Source organism: Ranitomeya variabilis, chromosome 7 (genome assembly GCF_051348905.1).
Source record: "Ranitomeya variabilis isolate aRanVar5 chromosome 7, aRanVar5.hap1, whole genome shotgun sequence".
NCBI lineage: Eukaryota > Metazoa > Chordata > Amphibia > Anura > Dendrobatidae > Ranitomeya > Ranitomeya variabilis.
Genome location: NC_135238.1, coordinates 232,771,883 through 232,794,240, shown reverse-complemented (window position 1 = coordinate 232,794,240; position 22,358 = coordinate 232,771,883). Strand labels below are relative to the sequence as shown.

At 45.9% G+C, this 22,358-nt stretch overlaps 1 protein-coding gene and 1 long non-coding RNA gene across 2 annotated transcripts in view; one reads left to right on the top strand and one right to left on the bottom strand.

The window, feature by feature from the left end:
- Positions 1-22,358, top strand: part of LOC143784662 (uncharacterized) — a 260,577-nt gene that overhangs the window by 64,680 nt on the left and 173,539 nt on the right. Inside the window, exon 4 of the long non-coding RNA XR_013217867.1 lies at positions 9,723-9,859. This is a non-coding gene — a long non-coding RNA (uncharacterized LOC143784662). The remainder of the gene's footprint in view (positions 1-9,722; positions 9,860-22,358) is intronic.
- The window catches only part of IHH (Indian hedgehog signaling molecule), a 75,452-nt gene continuing 65,507 nt past the window's right edge, over positions 12,414-22,358 (bottom strand). Inside the window, exon 3 of the mRNA XM_077273173.1 lies at positions 12,414-15,738. Within this exon, the coding sequence (XP_077129288.1) occupies positions 15,071-15,738 (668 nt within the window). The 3' untranslated portion in view covers positions 12,414-15,070. The remainder of the gene's footprint in view (positions 15,739-22,358) is intronic.

Genomic DNA, 22,358 nt, shown 5'->3' with positions numbered 1-22,358 from the left:
TTAGGGTTATGGATGTGTTGGGGTTAGGGCTGGGATTAGGGTTAGGGGTGGATTGGGGTTAGGATTAGGGCTGGGATTAGGGTTAGAGGTGTGTTAGGGGTGTGTTGGGGTTAGGGTTGGAGTTAGAATTAGGGGGGTTTCCACTGTTTTAGGTACATCAGGGGGTCTCCAAACATGACATGGCGCCACCATTGATTTCATTCAAAAAGTTAAATGGCGCTCCCTCCCTTCTGAGCCCTGACGTGCACCCAAACAGTGGCTTTCCCCTACATATGGGGTATTGGCGTACTCAGGAGAAATTGCACAACAAACTTTGTGGTCCATTTTCTCCTGATACCCTTGTGAAAATGAAAAAAATTAGTTCCAAATTAAATTTTTTGTGAAAAAACTAAAATATTCATTTTTTCCTTCCACATTGCTTTATTTCTCGTGAAGTACCTGAAGGGTTAATAAACTTCTTGAATGTGGTTTTGCGCACCTTGAGGGGTGCAGTTTTTAGAATGGTGTCACTTTTGGGTATTTTCTGTTATTTTGACCCCCCAAAGTCACTTCAAATGTGAGGTGGTCCCTAAAAAAATGGTTTTATAAATTTTGTTGGAAAAATTTGAAATCGTTGGTCAACTTTAACCCTTATAACTTCCTAACAAAAAAAAAATTGTTTCCAAAATTGTGCTGATGTAAAGTAGACATGTGGGAAATGTTATTTATTAACTATTTTGTGTGACATATCTCTCCGATTTAAGGGCATAAAAATGCAAAATTTGAAAATTGCAAAATATTCAAAATTTTCAAAATATTTTTTTTTTCAGAAATAAACGCAAGTCATACCGAAGAAATGTTACCACTTACATAAAGTACAATATGTCACAAAAAACAGTCTCAGAATCAGTGGGATCCGTTGAAGCGTTAGAGTTATAACCACATAAAGTGACAGTGGTCAGAATTGTAAAAATTAGCTCGGTTATTAATCCGCAAATTGGCTCTGTCACTAAGGGGTTAAATATCTCTGCTTATTGTCATAGGAACATGCTTGTGTTCAGTCAGATGCTGTAAATGTATTGAGACTTCACATCTGAGGGTTTGCTACAGTTGTTCATGCGTACACCATACTCTGTGAGGTGATACATTGTAACCATGTAGAATGGGATTTGTGCTGCTGATGTCACAGAGGACTGGATTCAATTGTAACAAACCTTCAGCTGTTTCTGGATGTAAGACTATCGTCACACTGCATCGATTGCCTCCTTTTAACATGTGTTTCCAATATAAGCAGTGACCGTGGCATTGCACCCCTCATTGGCTGTAATGGAATCCATTTAATGGTTAGATCTTGAAAAGTCGTTACTAAACTTATTATATGTCCAGTGAATATCACCAGCAAACAACTGCGTCCAGCCCAGGATCCGTCTGCTGGACGAGGCTCCGCACCGCTCGCTATCTGGAGACATTACAGTGTGATTATTTATGATCTACGCCCATGGCTGCGGCGCTGTGCTGCTGTCATTTCCACGATTGATCACGCTCGCCGTGTCCCCTCTTCCACCTTCAGTCTCTTATTAAAGATCCGGTGTGTAAATGAAACTAATCACCCAAAGTACATTTTCATTCTCCCTTTATTGATCGTTACCGTCCCCGTGGCATCACCTGACCTCCAATTAACTGAATGAAATTCTGCGCTTGACTTCTTCACTGCCCGTGGCCAGCAATGTCCGCCCGTGGCCAGCAATGTCCGCCTGTGGCCAGAAATGTCCGTCCCTGGCCAGCAATATCCTCTCCTTATCACAGAATGTCACGGGATCTATCATTCACAATTGGTTATATCACAGCTCACCTACTCCTCCTACTGTACGATGAGCGCTGCGCAGGTTACAGAGCATGCTCACATCACTCTCCCATAGACATCTGTGAATTCTTTCTAGTGTTTTGTCCCCATTGGTCCACTCAGCTGCTGTAAAACATATATATGTATAACTTTCTACTTCTAATTAGTAAATAGGTGATACATTGCCTTTACCGTTGACCTGCCTGCGAATGATGGAAAATGCTCGCAGGAACTCCTACGTTGGTATAAGTCCACATGTTAAAGGCCCTTTTTTTGTGGGACAATCTCGTGAAGTATTGGATGGTTGAGGGCTCTAGTATCCAAATCGCACTGTTTATACAAAAAAATGCACAAAATTAAAAAATAAATAAATCACAATGTGTAAATGCATCTCCATGTTTCAGGAGCTCAGCCTTGTCCTCCTCCTCTCTGTCCTGTATATGGCTGTGAGACAACTGACTGCAGCAGGAGCCTCCCCCCTTTGTTTTGTGTGCAGTATGTCAAAAATCGATAAGCCCGCCCCTTGGATAAAGGGGTTGGGCTTTGGTGGGCCGTCAGCCAAAGATAGCACTAATCAGCAGATTAACCCTTTGTTCTGTCCGGGGCGGCCATATTCCTATTTCTGGGTTTAGTGTTCCTCTAATGGAGCACATCTTTGCAGGCACCATCATGTGTCCATGCTTACCTACATCATAGACCCCACTGAGGATCTTTTGACACAATGGATATTTCATACCCCTGGGCATCGCTTGCTCGGCAGTAGTTTAGGGGTTAAATTGCACTCCCATAATCATTATTGGGTGTTTTCTCTTGCTGCATTGACGCCACATCTACGGAGACCTCATAAATATAAAGAGTCCATTACTCACAGCCTCCTGTGCCCATTACCTTGATTGGCTGAAGATATATTTATACAAGGCAGCCATTTATTAAGGGGAGCATTCGCGTCTGAGCTGCACGTCTCGCTCCGCCATTATACATCCTGTCACTTCAGTCAGTCGGACTGACAAAGAAGCAGAAGTAGCGTTTCCATTGTTCTTCAGTAATGACAGTTTCTCCTGTTAAGTAAAGGGTTAATATATCCCCACTCATGCGCTTTTATTAATGTATAATGGGGCTTGTTCATCAAAGGCGCAAAGTATATCCACATATATGTACATACGGCACTTGTGTATACAGAAGGCAAGGACGACATTTATCCATTGCCATCCATGAACCTGGCACACGTGGCATCAGTGAACACACAAGGACAAAATTGTTGGTACCTTCTGGTAAAGTAAGAAAACAATGGTCACTGAAATAATTTGAATATCAACTAATGAAAATCAAACTTTTCTTGTAAATTTTAGTTCAACAGAAACATTAAAAAAAGACTAATAGAAATGTCCTAGACAAAAATGATGGTTCCCCTAGAAAAGATTAAAAATAATATGACCAAAGGGACATGTTAGACTAAGGTGTCTTGTAATTAGCATTATAGATGTCTACAAACTCGGAGTTATTCTGCTTTTTTTAAAGGGTGAAAAATAGTCACCGTTCTGTTTGGTATCATGGTATGTACCACGTGAAAAGTAGTCACTGTGCTGTTTGTTATCATGGTGTGTACCACGTGAAAAGTAGTCACTGTTCTGTTTGGTATCATGGTATGTACCACTTGAAAAGTAGTCACTGTGCTGTTTGTTATCATGGTATGTACCACGTGAAAAGTAGTCACTGCTGTTATCATGGTGTGTATCACGTGAAAAGTAGTCACTGTGCTGTCTGGTATCATGATGTGTACCACGTGAAAAGTAGTCACTGTGCTGTCTGGTATCATGGTGTGTACCACGTGAAAAGAAGTCACTGTGCTGTTTGGTATCATGGTGTGTACCACATGAAAAGTCACTGTGCTGTTTGGTATCATAGTGTGTACCACGTGAAAAGTAGTCACTGTTCTGTTTGGTATCATGGTGTGTACCACATGAAAAGTAGTCACTGTTCTGTTTGGTATCCTGGTGTGTACCACACTCAACATGGAACAAAGAAAGCTGAGGAGAGACTTGTCTCAGGAAATTGGAAGGTTATAGACAAACCTGTTAAAGATAAAGGCTATAAGATGACTCCAAGCAGTTTGGTGTTCCTGTTACTTTTTTATTTTACAGCCTTTGGCTGGATCTCAAGTCATGGTGACTTGATGGATGAATTCTCTGTAGGAAGATTGATCTTGTGCAGCCTAGATAGGTCACTAGAGTTTTCTCCTAAGTTATCTTGATAGTACCAAGCCATCGGGTTGCTGCTCCCCCAGTTAGCCTCGTTCCTTCTATTCTTCCGACCATGATGTTCTCCGGTGATTTCTCTCTTCGTATGATGTGTCCTCAGTAGACAAGTCATAGCTTGGTAATCCTTGTTTCCAGTGACATGTCTGACTTGATTTGTTCCAAGGTTAACTTGTTTCTTCTTCTTGCCATCCATGGTGCTACAACTGCACATATTATTGAGAGGTTTAAGATTTGAGACTAGCCGACCTCCCTGGACGTCTCCATGAAAGACTCTGTGCACATAGTCTCATACAGAGGACAAAAAAAAAATCAAAGATTTGCTTTAAATGGCCTATTAGATTGTAAGCTCCTCTGGTGCTGAATCTTCGCTATCCCTGAACTCTGGAGATGTTACTCGCAACAAGTTGTCCCCTGGGAACCATTACAGGCCTGATAATCCACATCAGTTTGTAGCCCCGGCTGCTTCTGTAATTAGGCTAATGAAAAGGGGAATGGGCCAGGGGGGCATCTGTGACCACCATTGTGCCACCTGCCCCAGTGCAGCCCAGTGTTCACCTTGGGTGTCTTAACCTTGTCCCTCCATCCCACTATTCACCAGCCTGAAAGCCAACACACTCCCAAACACATCTGTCACTCCCTCCGCCACAATGGCCGGGTCATTTGTCATTGTTACCAGGGGGTCTGCAGACAAATTAACACCTATTAATACTAATGGATGTTCAGGTCTTCACATACAACAAGTGTCTGGACCCCCCCTGGCCTCATCTGCATACTAATCATTAAAAGCCTGAAAGGTCACAGGGTCAATAGGACACTTATATCCCTGCAACCCCATGTGAAAGCTCCACCATAAATCTCCAGGCAGTTGACCTGATGAACGAGCGCTACGGCCAAAGGGTTTTTCAATTTCCTGAAATAATCTGAGAAGGGTCATAAGAATGAAATCTTGTAATTTACTGCACTATTATAAATCCCCAATAATCATATTATGGGTCAGGGCCTGGAGGAATTATATCCTGGAATGAAAAAGCCCAGATTACGTATCGGTCTGGCCTGAAGCAAAGTATTATTTTACTAATTCCAACTTTACTATCACATTTAAGTGAAGCTTTTTTTATGTTTGGTAAATATGCAATTTTTAAAAGAAAAATGGCTAAGTTTTTTTTCTTTAAGGGATTATACTGAATAGTCTATAAAGCAGTTTTATTTTTTCTTAAGTTTTACTTTTAGGTTTCTAAATCTCTTTTTAAGGTACAGATTAAATAAAAAAGTAAGAAGATGTTTTTTATGAAAATAACATGCGATCACTTTATAAATAAAATGTATCTACAACTTTTTTGAAGCCTCCAAAACACATTTGGGTAAAGTCGAACGAACCAAAAAGTTTCAGCGGGATCGGCCAACGATGTGGTTCACATTGTTGTATCCCAACTCTCCTCCAACAGATGATGTTGGGGCAGAGAAGCGTCCGGCACGGTAAAATTCAACACCCAATTGCAACCTTTTTTTTTTTAGCACGTTTTACATTAAAATGGTGCAAGTTCCTTATAGTGAATCTGTTTGGTTGCGCTACACCACACCCACTCACATTAAGTCCACCCAATTTTCAAAAAAGTGCCAAAAGTTGCAACGTTTTTGCACAAAAATTTGCATCTTTTCTCTTTCCCTATTCTTCTGTTATAAAATTCCTGATGGTCCCCCCCTTCTTAAAAAAAATAAAAAAAAGTTCAACAAGAATGATGAATTGGGGGCCATAGTGCGCCATGATTTTGATTTTTTCTTATTCATTCAACTTGTATAAAGCCTCTGATAGAGTCAGAAAATGTATTAACATAAACCCTTAAGCACTGTTCGATTTTGCACAGGGTTCACACTTGTCTAATTCTTTTTTTCTAACTGACTTTTTTCATTTTTGCCCCAAAATAGTTAAAATGGCACCATCGGGTTTATAAATTTTGTGCAATTTTTTTTTTACTCGTCTGTTGCCTTTTAGCACCTTTTTTTTTTACAGCAAAAATTACACAATCCTTTAAGTGTTGCACATTAGTCTTCAACTGCACCAACATTCCGAAAAGTCACAAATGATACATTTAGTTTAAAAATATCTCGATAAGGTAAACCGTTCCCATAATAGCAAACAAAAAAAAAAAAGCTAAAAAAAATGCGCTAATAAAATAACGAATAAGGGGCAAATATAAAAGTTGTTGTTTAAGCCATTTTTACTCCAGAAAAAAAGGTGCAAAGATGATGATGAATCAGAGCCAAAGTGTAAAGACAACTGACATACGAGAGAGGAGAGGGCAGGCGCCGGCCGTTCACCCCACCGGTATTCACTGACCGCCTATGAGAAGGGCGCAGTGACAGACGGCCGCGTCCAGGACATGGAGGATGCTGGGAACGTTCGTGGCAAACAGAGGAGAGGGCATGGGGCGGTCACCCTCCCCAGTGTCTCCATGTCACGGCATTGTGGTGCTGACTTTCAGATTAATGGCAGAGCCTCCCACCATTGGCGAGTAGTCACTCAGCACCAGAAATTGGAGTAATGTCATTTAATCCAATCTACAGGATATTTATATACTCAAAAATGTTCAGGGCAAATTAATAAATATATATATATATATATATATATATATATATATATATATATATATATATATATACATATTCTCCATGCTGACGGTATGGCTTAATTTACATAAAACTAAGATTATATACCGTATATACTCGAGTATAAGCCGAGATTTTCAGCCCAAATTTTTGGGCTGAAAGTGCCCCTCTCGGCTTATACTCGAGTCACGGTCGGCGGCAGGGTCGGCGGGTGAGGGGGAGAGGGCGCTGAGGCATACTTACCTGCTCCCGGCGTCCCTGGCTCCTTCCCCCAGACAGCTGGTCTCCAGGTGCCGCAGCTCTTCCCCTGTTCAGCGGTCACGTGGGACCGCTCATTAGAGAAATGAATATGGACTCCACTCCCATAGGGGTGGAGCTGCATATTCATTTCTCTAATGCGCGGTAACGGTGACCGCTGATAGAGGAAGAGGCTGCGGCACCAAAGACCAGCTGTCCGGGGGAAGGAGCGGGACGCCGGGAGCAGGTAAGTATTACTTATTCACCTGTCCGCGTTCCAAACGCCGGGCGCCGCTCCATCTTCCCGGCGTCTCTCCGCACTGACTGTGCAGGTCAGAGGGCGCGATGACGCATACAGTGTGCGCGCCGCCCTCTGCCTGATCAGTCAGTGCGGAGAGACGCCGGGACGGGACGCTGAGGAGCTGCAAGAGAGGTGAGTATGTCTTTTTTTTTTATTGCTGCAGCAGCAATGGCACAGCTTTCTATGGTACATCTGTGGGGCAATACTGAACGGTGCAGAGCACTATATGGCACAGCTATGGGGCAATAATGAACGGTGCAGAGAACTATATGGCACAGCTATGGGGCAATAATGAACGGTGCAGAGCACTATATGGTACAGCTATGGGGCAATACTGAACGGTGCAGAGCACTATATGGCACAGCTATGGGGCAGTAATGAACGGTGCAGAGCACTATATGGCATAGCTATGGGGCAATAATGAACGGTGCAGAGCACTATATGGCACAGCTTTCTATGGTACAGCTATGGGGCAATAATGAACGGTGCAGAGCACTATATGGCACAGCTATGGGGCAATAATGAACGGTGCAGAGCACTATATGGCACAGCTATGGGGCAATTATGAACGGTGCGGAGCACTATATGGCATAGCTATGGGGCAATAATGAACGGTGCAGAGCACTATATGGCACAGCTTTCTATGGTACAGCTATGGGGCAATAATGAACGGTGCAGAGCACTATATGGCACAGCTATGGGGCAATAATGAACGGTGCAGAGCACTATATGGCACAGCTATGGGGCAATTATGAACGGTGCGGAGCACTATATGGCACAGCTTTCTATGGTACAGCTATGGGGCAATAATGAACGGTGCAGAGCACTATATGGCACAGCTATGGGGCAATAATGAACGGTGCAGAACACTATATGGCACAGCTATGGGGCCATAATGAACGGTATGGAGCATCTATTTTTATTTTTGAAATTCAGCGGTAGCTGCTGCATTTTCCACCCTAGGCTTATACTCGAGTCAATAAGTTTTCCCAGTTTTTTGTGGCAAAATTAGGGGGGTCGGCTTATACTCGGGTCGGCTTATACTCGAGTATATACGGTACTTAACAAAAAAGTGTGAAACAACTGAAATTATGTCTTATATTCTAGGTTCTTCAAAGTAGCTACCTTTTGCTTTGATGACTGCTTTGCTCATCAAGAGAATGCCAAGAGTGTGTAAAGCAGTCATCAAAGCAAAAAGGGGCTACTTTGAAGAACCTAGAATATAAGACATATTTTCAGTTGTTTCACACTTTTTTGTTAAGTATATAATTCCACATGTGTTAATTCATAGTTTTGATGCCTTCAGTGTGAATGTACAATTTTCATAGTCATGAAAACACAGAAAAATCTTTAAATGAGAAGATGTGTCCAAACTTTTGGTCTGTACTGTATATATATATATATATATATATATATATATATATATATATATATATATATATATGTGTTCGATGCTTTGGAATCGGAGGTGTATATACGATACGGCCACTGTGATCTTCCTAATAACCGGCCACAGACAGCAAACAGAGATCCTGAAGTTGAATAATTGTAATAAAAAGCAGCAGAACTTTTCATTGTCCTTTTCCTCTTTATTGTACCTGGGTTACCGGACGCTGCTGCCGCCATGCTTGCCATGCTTGGGGCGCAGCGGGTATCTGAAAGCCTCATGATGCCAGATACTGTATAACTTGTTTGTGGAGCAGCTGGAGCCACATCTGCCCCCGGCTCAGGCCCCGGAGACCTCCGGGCTGAATTCACAGTGACATATGCCGTTTACTGCCTCTGTTAATATGTCACCCACTCTGATAAACGCACCAATACGACAAGAGGATCATTCAGCGAGCTGCACCCCGACACATGTATCCGGGCTCTGTATTATACTCGTGTCATTGTATGGACAGGGGCCCAATATAAGACCCACACCCGGCCCCTCCACACGTGACCTTCCCTGCCCTGTACGTACTGTATCCATCATGGTATAGAGGGTCCTATGAATGACACCTGGGGACATCACTGACCTGTAGCCCTGCAGTCGACACATTTCTAATGTACCTATTCCAAGATATCTGCTTGCTGTCAGTGAATATGAAGGGTGTGGTCACATCATATTCTCCTCACCGCAGAAGGTTCGCTACAATTGTATCCAGTCCAGATAATCCTCTGCGATACAATGTATCAGTGCAGGTAACTATCAGGACTGGAGGGAGATTTATGCTGCTGATGGCTTCATAGAGGATTGTCTATCCTGGAGGTATTGGATACAATTGTAGCAAACCTTCAGCCCTAAAGGATTAGGTCAGGTTGGGTTTAACCCCCTTAAATAGAAATATTAATGGATAAATAGTGGACTGTGTAGTATAAATCTGTGCACCTGTTCCCTGGTCTGTACCCGGTTATTCTTCACCTTTCACATCTTTTACTTTCTAGATCCAGATTTAATTTCATAATCGTATTTTTATAACAATTCTAACTATTTAATACGCTGTTTCCTGTGTAGACGCAGATCCGTGATCAGTTCTGCATCCGCCACGGCAGGAAGTCAAGGAAGGTAGATTCATGGCAATCTCGGCATATCGCTCTCCACGAGGAGAAACGTTGCCCCTAAGATCTGAATAAATGTTGAACACTTTTCAGGTTAGAACTTCTAATACAGGAAAAATATCTATTTGTGCCATGTTAGCCAGAAGATAGAAAAATATTACAATCTGAGACTCGTCAATCAGTGGACATTAAAACGGTCACACTCCTCCTTATCTATGAACTCCTGATATATCCTGCCATCGCTGTCTCCCACATTGATGGTTCTGCTTCACGTCACTTGTCTCATTGCTGCCTTATTCCTGTTGTGTATAAATCTGTGACTCTTCAGATTTTCTGTTATACTGACGCCTGATGACGAGACGGAGTAGTCTCCGAAGCTGCAATTTACTATCTTTTCAGCTAGCCATTAAAAGGGATCAACCACTGAGGATTCTCAAATTGTAATATTGTTAGGACTACTAATGTGAAGCATCTATGTCATTACTAATGACTTGCTGTCCCCTGCTGGTCAGTATGAGTAGTGCTCGATCCTCTGCTGATCAGAATCAGTAGTGTTCTGTTTCTGATTGGTCAGTATGGTATGAGTAGTGCTGTGTAATCTACCACCCTCTGCTGGTCAGTGTGAGCAATGCTCTCTCCTCTGCTAGTATGAGTAGTGCTCTGTAATCTACTGGTTAGTGTGAGTAGTGCTCTGTCCTCTGCTGGTCGGAATAAGTAGTGCTTTGTACTCTGCTGGTCACTAGGAGTACTGCTGTGTACTCTGCTGCTCATTCTAAGCAGTAGAGGATAGCAAAGTATAATCTATCACCCTCTGCTTTTCAGTATGAGTAGTGTTCTGTAATCTACTGGTCAGTATGAGTAGTGCTCTGTACTGTGCTGGTCAATATGAGTAGTGCTCTGTACTCTGCTATCCTCTACTGGTCAGAATGAGCAGCAATGTATAATCTATCACCCTCTGATTTTCAGTATGAGTAGTGTTCTGTAATCTACTGGTCAGTATGAGTAGTGCTCTGTACTGTGCTGGTCAGTATGAATAGGACTCTGCTATCCTCTGCTGGTCAGAATGAGCAACACTGTAATATATCGCCCTCTACTGGTCGATAGTAGTGCTTTGAAACCTTCTGACCTCTGCTGGTCGATATAAGTAGTAGTCTGTAACCTTCTGACCTCCGCTGGTCGGTATGAGTAGTGCTCTGTAACCTTCTGACCTCCGCTGGTCGGTAAGAGTAGTGCTCTGTAACCTTCTGACCTTCACTGGTCTATATGAGTAGTGCTCTGTAACCTTCTGACCTCCGCTGGTCGGTAGTAGTGCTCTGTAACCTTCTGACCTCGGCTGGTTGGTATGAGTAGTGCTCCGTAACCTTCTGATCTCAGATGGTTTGTAGGAGTAGTGCTCTGTAACCTTCTGATCTCCGCTGGTTTGTAGGAGTAGTGCTCTGTAACCTTTTGACCTCCGCTGGTCGGTAGGAGTAGTGCTCTGTAACCTTCTGACCTCTGCTGGTTGTTATGAGTAGTGCTCTGTAACCTTCTGACCTCCGCTGTTCGGTATGAGTAGTGCTCTGTAACCTTCTGACCTCCGCTGTTCGGTATGAGTAGTGCTCTGTAACCTTCTGACCTCCGCTGGTCGGTATGAGTAGTGCTCTGTAACCTTCTGACCTCCGCTGTTCGGTATGAGTAGTGCTCTGTAACCTTCTGACCTCCGCTGGTCGGTATGAGTAGTGCTCTGTAACCTTCTGACCTCCGCTGTTCGGTATGAGTAGTGCTCTGTAACCTTCTGACCTCCGCTGATCGGTATGAGTAGTGCTCTGTAACCTTCTGACCTCCGCTGTTCAGTATGAGTAGTGCTCTGTAACCTTCTGACCTCCGCTGATCGGTATGAGTAGTGCTCTGTAACCTTCTGACCTCCGCTGTTCAGTATGAGTAGTGCTCTGTAACCTTCTGACCTCCGCTGTTCAGTATGAGTAGTGCTCTGTAACCTTCTGACCTCCGCTGATCGGTATGAGTAGTGCTCTGTAACCTTCTGACCTCCGCTGGTCGGTATGAGTAGTGCTCTGTAACCTTCTGACCTCCGCTGGTTGGTATGAGTAGTGCTCTGTAACCTTCTGACCTCCGCTGGTCGGTATGAGTAGTGCTCTGTAACCTTCTGACCTCCGCTGATCGGTATGAGTAGTGCTCTGTAACCTTCTGACCTCCGCTGGTCAGTATGAGTAGTGCTCTGTAACCTGACCTCCGCTGATCGGTATGAGTAGTGCTCTGTAACCTTCTGACCTCCGCTGGTCGGTATGAGTAGTGGTTTGTTGATTATTGCCACACTGATTTCTCCCAACCCTGCACCGGTAGTGGGGTCAATAAGTAAATCCTAGGAACGGACGTCCTGTCCGGGTTGTAGCCATTAGCATTGTACTTGTCTGATGTCTCTCAAGTGGAAATGCGAGCTGCAATTTTTGCAGTTGCAATACTGTGGCCACATTAAATGTTATGTACACATGAAACCTTATCTACTTCTATTGTAATAAATCCTACACAATATTACACTGCTGCTAATTTTATTATATGAGTGTGATAATCGGCCAAAATGTATCTCCGTAGAGTCACAAGGGTTTTATGTAAATCTCACTTATATTCTACATATTTGGTGCACACTTGCTACAGATTAAGGCATAACCAAAGTTTATTGGTAATTCTTCTGATAATCTTGGACTGGTTGTTAAACAATCTAAAATAAAGTTGCAAAATGCCAGTTATTTTATTGTCTTGTAATATCAGTGAGCGCCTCAAGATGGCAGTAAAGTCCTTGTAATTGCAATTTCCCTCCAGAAGACAATAGATGCACCTGAGGACACTGGTGTGGTTACTGTGGTCCTGTACCTGAGATCTGAGCTGTCACTGACATTAATAATCTTTATTTTTATATAGCGCTAACATATTGCGCAGCACTTTGCACACATTATCATCGCAGTCCCCGATGGGGCTCACAATCTAAATTCCCTATCCGTATGTCTTTGGAGTGTGGGGGGAAACCGGAGAACCCGGAGGAAACCCACGCAAACACAGAGAGAACATACAGACATTGTCTATGAAGAAAAATAGCCGTTGTCTTATAGAATGAATCATATTCATCATTAATGTTACTATTGTAATGGCTCCCCAGCCTACTGCAAAGCTACAAATCCCACTGGAATAGTAATGTCGCAGCCACTGGAGAGTGGTAGGTTATGTACATGGGGCCTAATCAGTGCAGAAACTGTCAAATAGACTTTGCGTTTCAGTTCCTCACCTTTCTAAAAATCTCTGCTTGCTGTAAGAAGCTGAAAATCTGCACAGACCTAATACTGTGTCCAGCTATTGCCCCATATCACTTCTCTCTATGTCTCAAAACTAGAACAATACGTCCATTTTGAACTGTCCTCCCACCTCTCCTCCCGCTCCCTCTTTTTAACCACTTACAATCTGGCTGCTGACCACAAACCCCTATCCATGACGTACAAAGCCATCCACAACCTGTCTCCTCCATACATCTGTGACCTCGTCTCCCGGTACTTACCTACACGCAACCTCCGATCCTCACAAGATCTCCTTCTCTACTCCCCTCTTATCTCCTCTTCCCACAATCGTATACAAGATTTCTCTCGCGTATCACCCCTACTCTGGAACCCTCTACCACAACACATCAGACTCTCGCCTACCATCGAAATCTTCAAAAAGAACCTGAAGACCGACCTCTTCCGACAAGCCTACAACCTGCAGTAACCACCGATCAACCAAACCGCTGCATGACCAGCTCTACCCTCACCTACTGTATCCTCACCCATCCCTTGTAGATTGTGAGCCTTCGCGGGCAGGGTCCTCTCTCCTCCTGTACCAGGCAGGACTTGTATTGTTCAAGATTATTGTACCTGTTTTTATTATGTATACCCCTCCTCACATGTAAAGCGCCATGGAATAAATGGCGCTATAATAATAAATAATAATACTTCTCACAGCTGAGGGTTTGCTACAATGGTCCCTGTCTACACAATCTTCTTTCATCTTAGCCCATCAGCAGTACAAATCTCTGTCCTGCTTGTTTGTTACAATGTATCCGTTTATCAGTCTGGATACAGTTGTAGCAAACGATCAGCTGTGAGAAGTATTAGGTCTCCTCCCCAGGTGTTACCTCTCTACTTTTCGGTTTCTTTTGCTTTTTCTTGTCATTTTGTGCTTTCCTAACCAGTTTTTTTTAGAAGTAAGCGAGAATTTTCTAATTCACTGATGGCAAGTAGAGATTTTAGAAGTGATGAGCAATAACAATTTGATTGTGAATCCCCTGTAAATCTCCACCTTTGTCTCCTCTTTTCCTCCTTTTCACCATTCAATATCTAGACAGAGACGATAGCGCCAATAAGTCAGAATGTTCTTTTATTGGAAGACCTGAGCTGAAAATGTGCTTGAATCATTTCTCTGCCGGGGGCGTGGAGCTGCTATTCAGCGTGTCCCCTGCCCCGCAGAGCTCTTACAACTTGACCCTTTCCCTCCATAGAAGTCCTGGCAGGAATATAATATTAATAACTTTGTCTTATAGATTTATATATATATATATAAACAGGAAACATTTATACACCTATAATACACAGATACATAATAATAAAATAAATATGGTGGCGGGGGAGGCGCGGCATGCAATGCCTTAGAAAGTCTCCCTGGAAGACGATAATTGTCACTTCTGCCTGTTAATGCTCATAAGTTCATCATCGGCACTAGATGAATGGATTTACCATAAAATGTAGACTAGAAGCATACGATGGGTTAATGCTGTCTGTCATCACTTGCCCCCTCTATGTTTCTTTGGGGGCAATGCCACCCTGTACCAGTACACAACGTCCGGAACCTCATCTGGGTCTGAAGGTGGAAAGTCCTAGTTCAGTTCTTGGGTAAACATAGCTCTCCCTTGGGTTAGTACCTGCATGGACATCAGATGCCCAAATCTCCGGGATCCACTAATGTTCTACATAAAGACTTTGAAGCTACTCATGGACGCAGTAAGTTGCCAGTGATAAGAAGGTTCTGGTAATGCCCCAGTTTTGTCTATATAAGTGCTGCTAAAGGAATGTTCTCCACCGTGAGGACTTCGTGGTATCTTTAAAGCTCTTCAGATCTATGGAGGACAGTCTTTCTTCATCATGGACACCTGACAATGGACAGAAAGAATCTGCTATGTAGAACCTCTTCTCGTAGGTCAGTAGACGACGCAGAACAAGGCGGTCAGTCAACCCTGGTAGGATGCACCTCAGGGTCATCTCACTGATTGGTCCTTGACCCGAAATTTCAACTTTCCAGTTGGAGGATCCCCTGGGGATGGAACTCACTCTTGTCCAAGATCCTTCGACCCAACTCGTACAAGAACTGACTATACCAGTGAATGCCCACCAGTTGAGATGTCTCACTTCCTTCCATTGCTCCTAGACCATATAGTACCCGCAAAGGCCAATAGGCGATCTGTGCCAGCCTCTGTTTTTGTACCAGGGCAAAACAGGAAACAACGACATCATCCACCAAAATGGTCCCATGTTGAGTGAGAGGAGCAAAAACCCCTGTGTCTGTCTGTGTGCCCACTGAGGTGACTCTGGCCGGCACTAGTCCCGGGGCTCCAGACACCAGGATATATTGACCAGGTCTCACCTCACTGGCAAATAGAGCTTTGTACCCAACTGCCGGGGTGGAGGCATTGTCCGCTGCAAAGATGAGATGAGTTGGGGTGAGGGAAAGCCTTCGAGGAGGATCCCCTGTCCTGATCACCTGGAACAGATGCTGAGATCCGGGGTCTCGATCCAGGAAGGTCATAAAGTCACTGAAGGTGGCACGGCCATTGCTGTCCATGGCCAGGACTGTCATGCCAGGCAAAAGTTCTGAGATGGGAATCTTGTCCCCAGACGATAAGGTGGCAAGTGCCGTCCCCGGGAAGCAGCCTCCGGTCTTTGCCGCAGCAGAATGTTCTAGATAAAAAAGAAAAAAGAAATGTTAAGATTTATTTTAATATCATAATGATGAACATAAACGTTACTGCAGGTTATGATGTTATAGATCTCTGCTTGCTGTCAGCGAACGGAAGTGGCTAATCGCCACCACTGCACTTATACATCTACAGGAAATCGCTCCAGGCAATATAATGGCAGGAGCGGAAGGCGTCACTATGGCTCCATAACTAATATTTGCTTAGTGCAAGCAGAGATCTTAAAAAGTGCCAGAAACAGCGCCACACGCTTTGTTACCAAAGCTAAGCCTTAACAGCTCCTCTACTACATCAATGGAAGCAAGCAGAGGTACTGCCACTCTTCTCCAATGCAAGTACTGGAGGTGGCAATCCAGTGTCACGGCCAGAGGGGGCGCCATTTTACTATGAGTATATTCACAATGCATTTTTGACCTAGATTATTACAGTCAGTGAATAGAACACGTGATATGTATTGTGTGTCCTGCTTGCTTTACAACGCCTCGGCCGCCACCATTTGTTATTTGTTTCTTTTATTAGTCATTTTGATATTTTTTTTTATGCCATTTAGGGGAAGATTGGCCAAAATAGTCAAATGTTTATCCTTTTCCTAAAATTAGGTGAAGACCCGGAGAGGGACGGGACAAGATAAACAGTGCTGGCCACGGGCGCTGACAAATAGATCCATCCTGAGGATGGTTGCTGCCCGCATCCCACAGGCCACAAATAAACGTAATCACAAATATTGAGCTGGGCACAGATACTGCTATGTGCTGTTATCAGGGGGCGGCCTCGGACCCTCAGCTCCAGTGATGGGAAATCTTCATCTTCAGCACAGGACATTGTGGACAATTGTAGCTTCAGTTTTGTCGGAACAGTTTAAAGAAGACCCTTATCTGCCCCCCATGACTGCGCCCAGTGCACAAGCTCCATACAGACATTGGGGGGGACATGAGCGGCCGCACAGATCCCGGACCACATGAAATGCTCTTCTGGATCAAGGGGCAGACATTCCCACAGACACCTCCAATATCTTGTAGAAAACTGGATATCACCCCCTGCACAAGGAGCCGTTTTATCTATCTATCTATCTATCTATCTATCTATCTATCTATCTATCTAATTATTATCTATCATCTATCTCTATCCCTCCATCCATCTATTATCTATTTATCGGATATCTAACCATCCATCCATCTCTGCAGTAGACTAGATGTCTGCTCACTTTATATTATACATGAGTAGTCATCTTTATGTCTCTATTGCCCTCTGGTCAGTAAACGGTCTTTTATGAGAGGACCCCTCCCTGGCACCCCTGGGCACACCCGCCCCCCGACCTCAAACCCCTGTTTGCTTTTGGTTTATATATAGGTGATTAGGTCGTTTTGAACTTTTCCAAGGACCTTACTGTGATTATTTTTAATATCCGTCTTGTTTTGCTGGGCGGCTCTGTGTGTTCTCTGTGGTCTGGGGATGTGGGTTTCAGATGCTGCGTGTAACCACGAAGGGGAGCAGTCTGGCAGTCGTCAGCTCTACAGGGGCCTGCGCTCTCCTCCGCTCTCCTCTCACCTCTGTCCTATACTACCTTGTCCTCCTCTTCACTCTTTCCTTTCACTGTCCCTCTGTCCCTAAGTAACCTCCTTATTCCTCCCCTCTTTGGTATTTGTAAGAGTTCACTAATGGCTGTGATTTCCTGCTCGCCACCTTCATATTGATACCAGAGCTCTTTATCTCGACTGACATCACCACCGCTGAGCTGCCGCTTCTCCTTCCTTCTGCTATAAAAAAAAAATCAAATAACCTGCAGTGTCCTTCACTCAGTTCCCCATAATCAGAGTAACTCTGCTCCGCATAATTGTATAATACATCTCCAAATCCCATCTTCCCTTCACACAGCTATTATGTGATAAAATTCTGCAACCACTAGGGGGAGCTCACTAGTCCATTGTTATTTGTATGTAGTGAGCTCCCCCTAGTGATGAATGTGTAAATCTGTATGTAGTGAGCTCCCCTAGTGATAGATGTATAAATCTATATGGAGTGAGCTCCCTCTAGTGGTGTCTGTATAAATCTATGTGTAGTGAGCTCCTCCTAGTGACTGTACAAATCTGTATGTAGTGAGCTCCCTCTAGTGATAGATGTATAAATCTGTATGTAGTGAGCTCCTCCTAGTGACTGTACAAATCTGTATGTAGTGAGCTCCCTCTAGTGATGTATAAATCTGTATGTAGTGAGCTCCTCCTAGTGACTGTACAAACAGGGCCGCCATCAGGGCATGACAGCCATGACTGGCGTTTGGGGCCCGGTGAGCAGAGGGGGCCCGCATCGGGCCCCGTCTAATCTGCTCACCGGGCCCCCCCCTGCCGGCGCTGCGGGCCCCCAACCTGCCGGCGCTGCGGGCCCCCCCCTGCCGGCGCTGCGGGCCCCCCCCTGCCGGCGCTGCGGGCCTGCGGGACACTATTGACGTGCGGGCCCGTGCCCGCACGTCAATAGTTAACAGCCGCCGCCAGCCTGTCGGAGGCTGGCAGCTGACTTGAGCGGCCGCAGTGCGCAGTCGCACTTCGCCGGCGTCTGATGTCATTGTCAGCCGCCGGCGAGTGCGTCCTTCACCTGCGTGGAGGAAGTGAGGTTCCCCGCCGCAGGAGCATGGCAAGGTAAGAACTCGTTTTTTTTTTTTTTGAGAGCGGCGATCCCAGGGGGGTGGGGCCCGGGGCAGAACGCTGGACACGCTGGGGCAGAAAGCTGGACACGGGCAGTATGCTGGACACAGGGGCAATGATGCTGGACACAGGGGGCAGAGATGCTGGACACAGTGGGCAGAATGCTGGACACAGGGGGCAGAGATGCTGGACACGGGGCAGAGATGCTGGACACAGGGGGCAGAGATGCTGGACACAGGGGGCAGTATGCTGGACAAAGGGGCAGTATGCTGGACAAAGGGGCAGTATGCTGGACGAAGGGGCAGAGATGCTGGACACGGGGCAGAATGCTGGACAAAGGGGCAGTATGCTGGACAAAGGGGCAGAGATGCTGGACACGGGGCAGAATGCTGGACGAAGGGGCAGTATGCTGGACAAAGGGGCAGAGATGCTGGACACAGGGGGCAGTATGCTGGACACGGGGCAGAATGCTGGACACAGGGGGCAGAATGCTGGACACAGGGGGCAGAATGCTGGACACAGGGGGCAGAATGCTGGACACAGGGGGCAGAATGCTGGACACAGGGGGCAGAATGCTGGACACGGGCAGTATGCTGGACAAAGGGGCAGAATGCTGGACAAAGGGGCAGAGATGCTGGACACGGGGCAGAATGCTGGACAAAGGGGCAGTATGCTGGACAAAGGGGCAGAGATGCTGGACACGGGGCAGAATGCTGGACAAAGGGGTAGTATGCTGGACAAAGGGGCAGAGATGCTGGACACGGCGCAGTATGCTGGACAAAGGGGCAGAGATGCTGGACACGGGGCAGAATGCTGGACACGGGGCAGAATGCTGGACACTGGCAGTATGCTGGACAAAGGGGCAGTATGCTGGACAAAGGGGCAGTATGCTGGACAAAGGGGCAGAGATGCTGGACACGGGGCAGAATGCTGGACAAAGGGGTAGTATGCTGGACAAAGGGGCAGAGATGCTGGACACGGCGCAGTATGCTGGACACGGGGCAGAATGCTGGACAAAGGGGCAGGATGCTGGACAAAGGGGCAGGATGCTGGACACGGGGCATAATGCTGGACACATTGGGCAGAATGCTGGACACATGGGGCAGAATGCTGGACACGGGGGCAGAATGCTGGACACGGGGGCAGTATGCTGGACACGGGCAGTATGCTGGACAAAGGGGCAGAGATGCTGGACACGGGCAGTATGCTGGACACGGGCAGAGATGCTGGACAGGGGCAGAGATGCTGGACACAGGGGCAGAGATGCTGGACACGGGCAGAGATGCTGGACACAGGGGCAGAGATGCTGGACACGGGCAGTATGCTGGACAAAGGGGCAGTATGCTGGACAAAGGGGCAGAGATGCTGGACACGGGGCAGAATGCTGGACAAAGGGGCAGAGATGCTGGACACGGGGCAGAATGCTGGACAAAGGGGCAGTATGCTAGACAAAGGGGCAGAGATGCTGGACACGGGGCAGTATGCTGGACACGGGGCAGAATGCTGGACACGGGGCAGAATGCTGGACACAGGGGGAGTATGCTGGACAAAGGGGCAGGATGCTGGACACGGGGCAGAATGCTGGACACAGGGGGCAGAATGCTGGACACAGAATGCTGGACACAGGGGGCAGAATGCTGGACACAGGGGCAGTATGCTGGACACAGGGGCAGAGATGCTGGACACAGGGGCAGAGATGCTGGACACACGGGCAGAGATGCTGGACACGGGCAGAGATGCTGGACACAGGGGCAGAGATGCTGGACACGGGCAGAGATGCTGGACACGGGCAGAGATGCTGGACACAGGGGCAGAGATGCTGGACACAGGGGCAGAGATGCTGGACACAGGGGCAGAGATGCTGGACACAGGGGCAGAGATGCTGGACACGGGCAGAGATGCTGGACACAGGGGCAGAGATGCTGGACACAGGGGCAGAATGGAGATATGGGGTATGATGAAAGACATGGGGGCATGACTGGAGATAGATGGGGAAGGATTGGAGACACAGGAGGCATGATTGGAGACACTGGGGGCAGAATTGGAGACAGATTGTGCAGGATCATGGGGCAGGATGGATACGATGGACACAGATGGGGCAGGATGGGGAGATCATATGGGGCAGGATGGATACTCATGAGGGCAGGATGGGAGAACATATGGCTGATGCCAGGAATGAGACACACGGGGGCCAGGATGGGGAATATTATTACCATAGGGACTATTTAAGGGATATTATTACTGCAGTGATGTATTTATTTTTTGAGGACACTATTTTAAATGGGGGGGGGGGGCGCGGTCCTGTTACTGTGTAGAGTGACACTATGTCGCCTCTTTTTCTTTATGCGGTGTAATGTAGAAGTTGGGAAAAATTAAGTAATGTGTTCTACAAGCGGAGCTCGAGATAACTGTGTTATTTCCTGCAGAAACGAGTCCTGGCTGGAAGACATGATGGCGGTCTGTGCTGGATGAACGATGAAGGACTTCACCTAGAGACGTCACTGGTAAGTCAGTGTTACCTATACACTGACACTATACACTGTATACTATATACAGAGCTCCTGTGTATAATTTCACTAGTGATCACTGTATTATCTGTACACAGACACTGCATATCTCCTGTGTATAATGGCACTTATGGTGATATTATAGTGTGGTGCTTTTTTTTTATTACTGATCAGAATTGTAGTATTCAGTAACTATGTGGTGGTAATATGTGGTCTGGACATGGTGTTGCGGTATTTGTTCCTTGTATGTGATATTATTCGATCACTGTGGTGGTAATATGTGGTCTGGTCATGGTGTAGCGGTATTTGTCCCTTGTATGTGATATTATTCGATCACTGTGGTGGGTAATATGTCATCTGGTCATGGTGTAGCGGTATTTGTTCTTTTTATGTGATATTATTGGTCATTTTAAAAATTGAAAAATAAATAAAAATATACCTAAATTGTATTGCATATTTTAACAAATATTTAATAGGTTACAGCAGAGTAGGGCCTCACCAAAAGAGTCTACCGTGTTATGGTGGCGGCTTACAAAATCTTTTGGCCAAAACAAAAGCTGCGGGCTATATGTGTGATCTGGTGATGGGAACTGTTAGGGTATGTGTCCACGTTAAGTAAACGCTGCGTGTTTGACGCTGCATGGGGCCACAGCGTCAAACACGCAGCGTCCAGATGTTCCAGCATCGTGAAGGGGATTTTATAAAAATCCCGTCTCCACTATGCGTGGTAACACGCACCCGGCGGCCCTGCGACTCCGGACATGCGGCGCTTCTTTTAAGATCGCAGCATGTCCGTGTTCCTTGCGGCAGCTGCGCCGCCGCAAGCTATAACACAGGGCCCTATGTGTGGGGTGTGATGATCCCGGATGTGTGCAATGAACACATCCGGCCGGCATCATCGCGTCACAGTAGGGGGCAGGGCTTAGCGCCGAGTGGGTTTGCCGCTCCGACGCAACCGCCGGCCATCCTGAAGGTGGACACGTACCCTCAATGTGTGATTGGTGAGAAGTGGAGTTTTTCCAAGAGAGAGCGGTGGGACTGTGGACAGTTTGAGGGGTGGAGCGTGGAGGCGGGGCTGGGGTGGAGCCTGGGCGGAGTCTCAAGGGGGCCCCGAAAATTTTGCCAGTATGGGGCCCCGAAATTTTTAGTGGCAGCCCTGTGTACAAATCTGTATGTAGTGAGCTCCCCATAGTGATAGATGTATAAATCTATATGTAGTGAGCTCCCTCTAGTGATAGATGTATAAATCTATATGTAGTGAGCTCCTCCTAATGAAGGCTGTATAAATCTATATGTAGTGAGCTCCCCCTAGTGGTGACTATATAAATCTGTATGTAGTGAGCTCCCTCTAGTGGTGGCTATATAAATCCGTATGCAGTGAGCTCCCTCTAGTGGTGGCTGCATAAATCTGTATGTAGTGAGCTCCTTGTAGTGGTGGCTATATAAATCCGTATGTA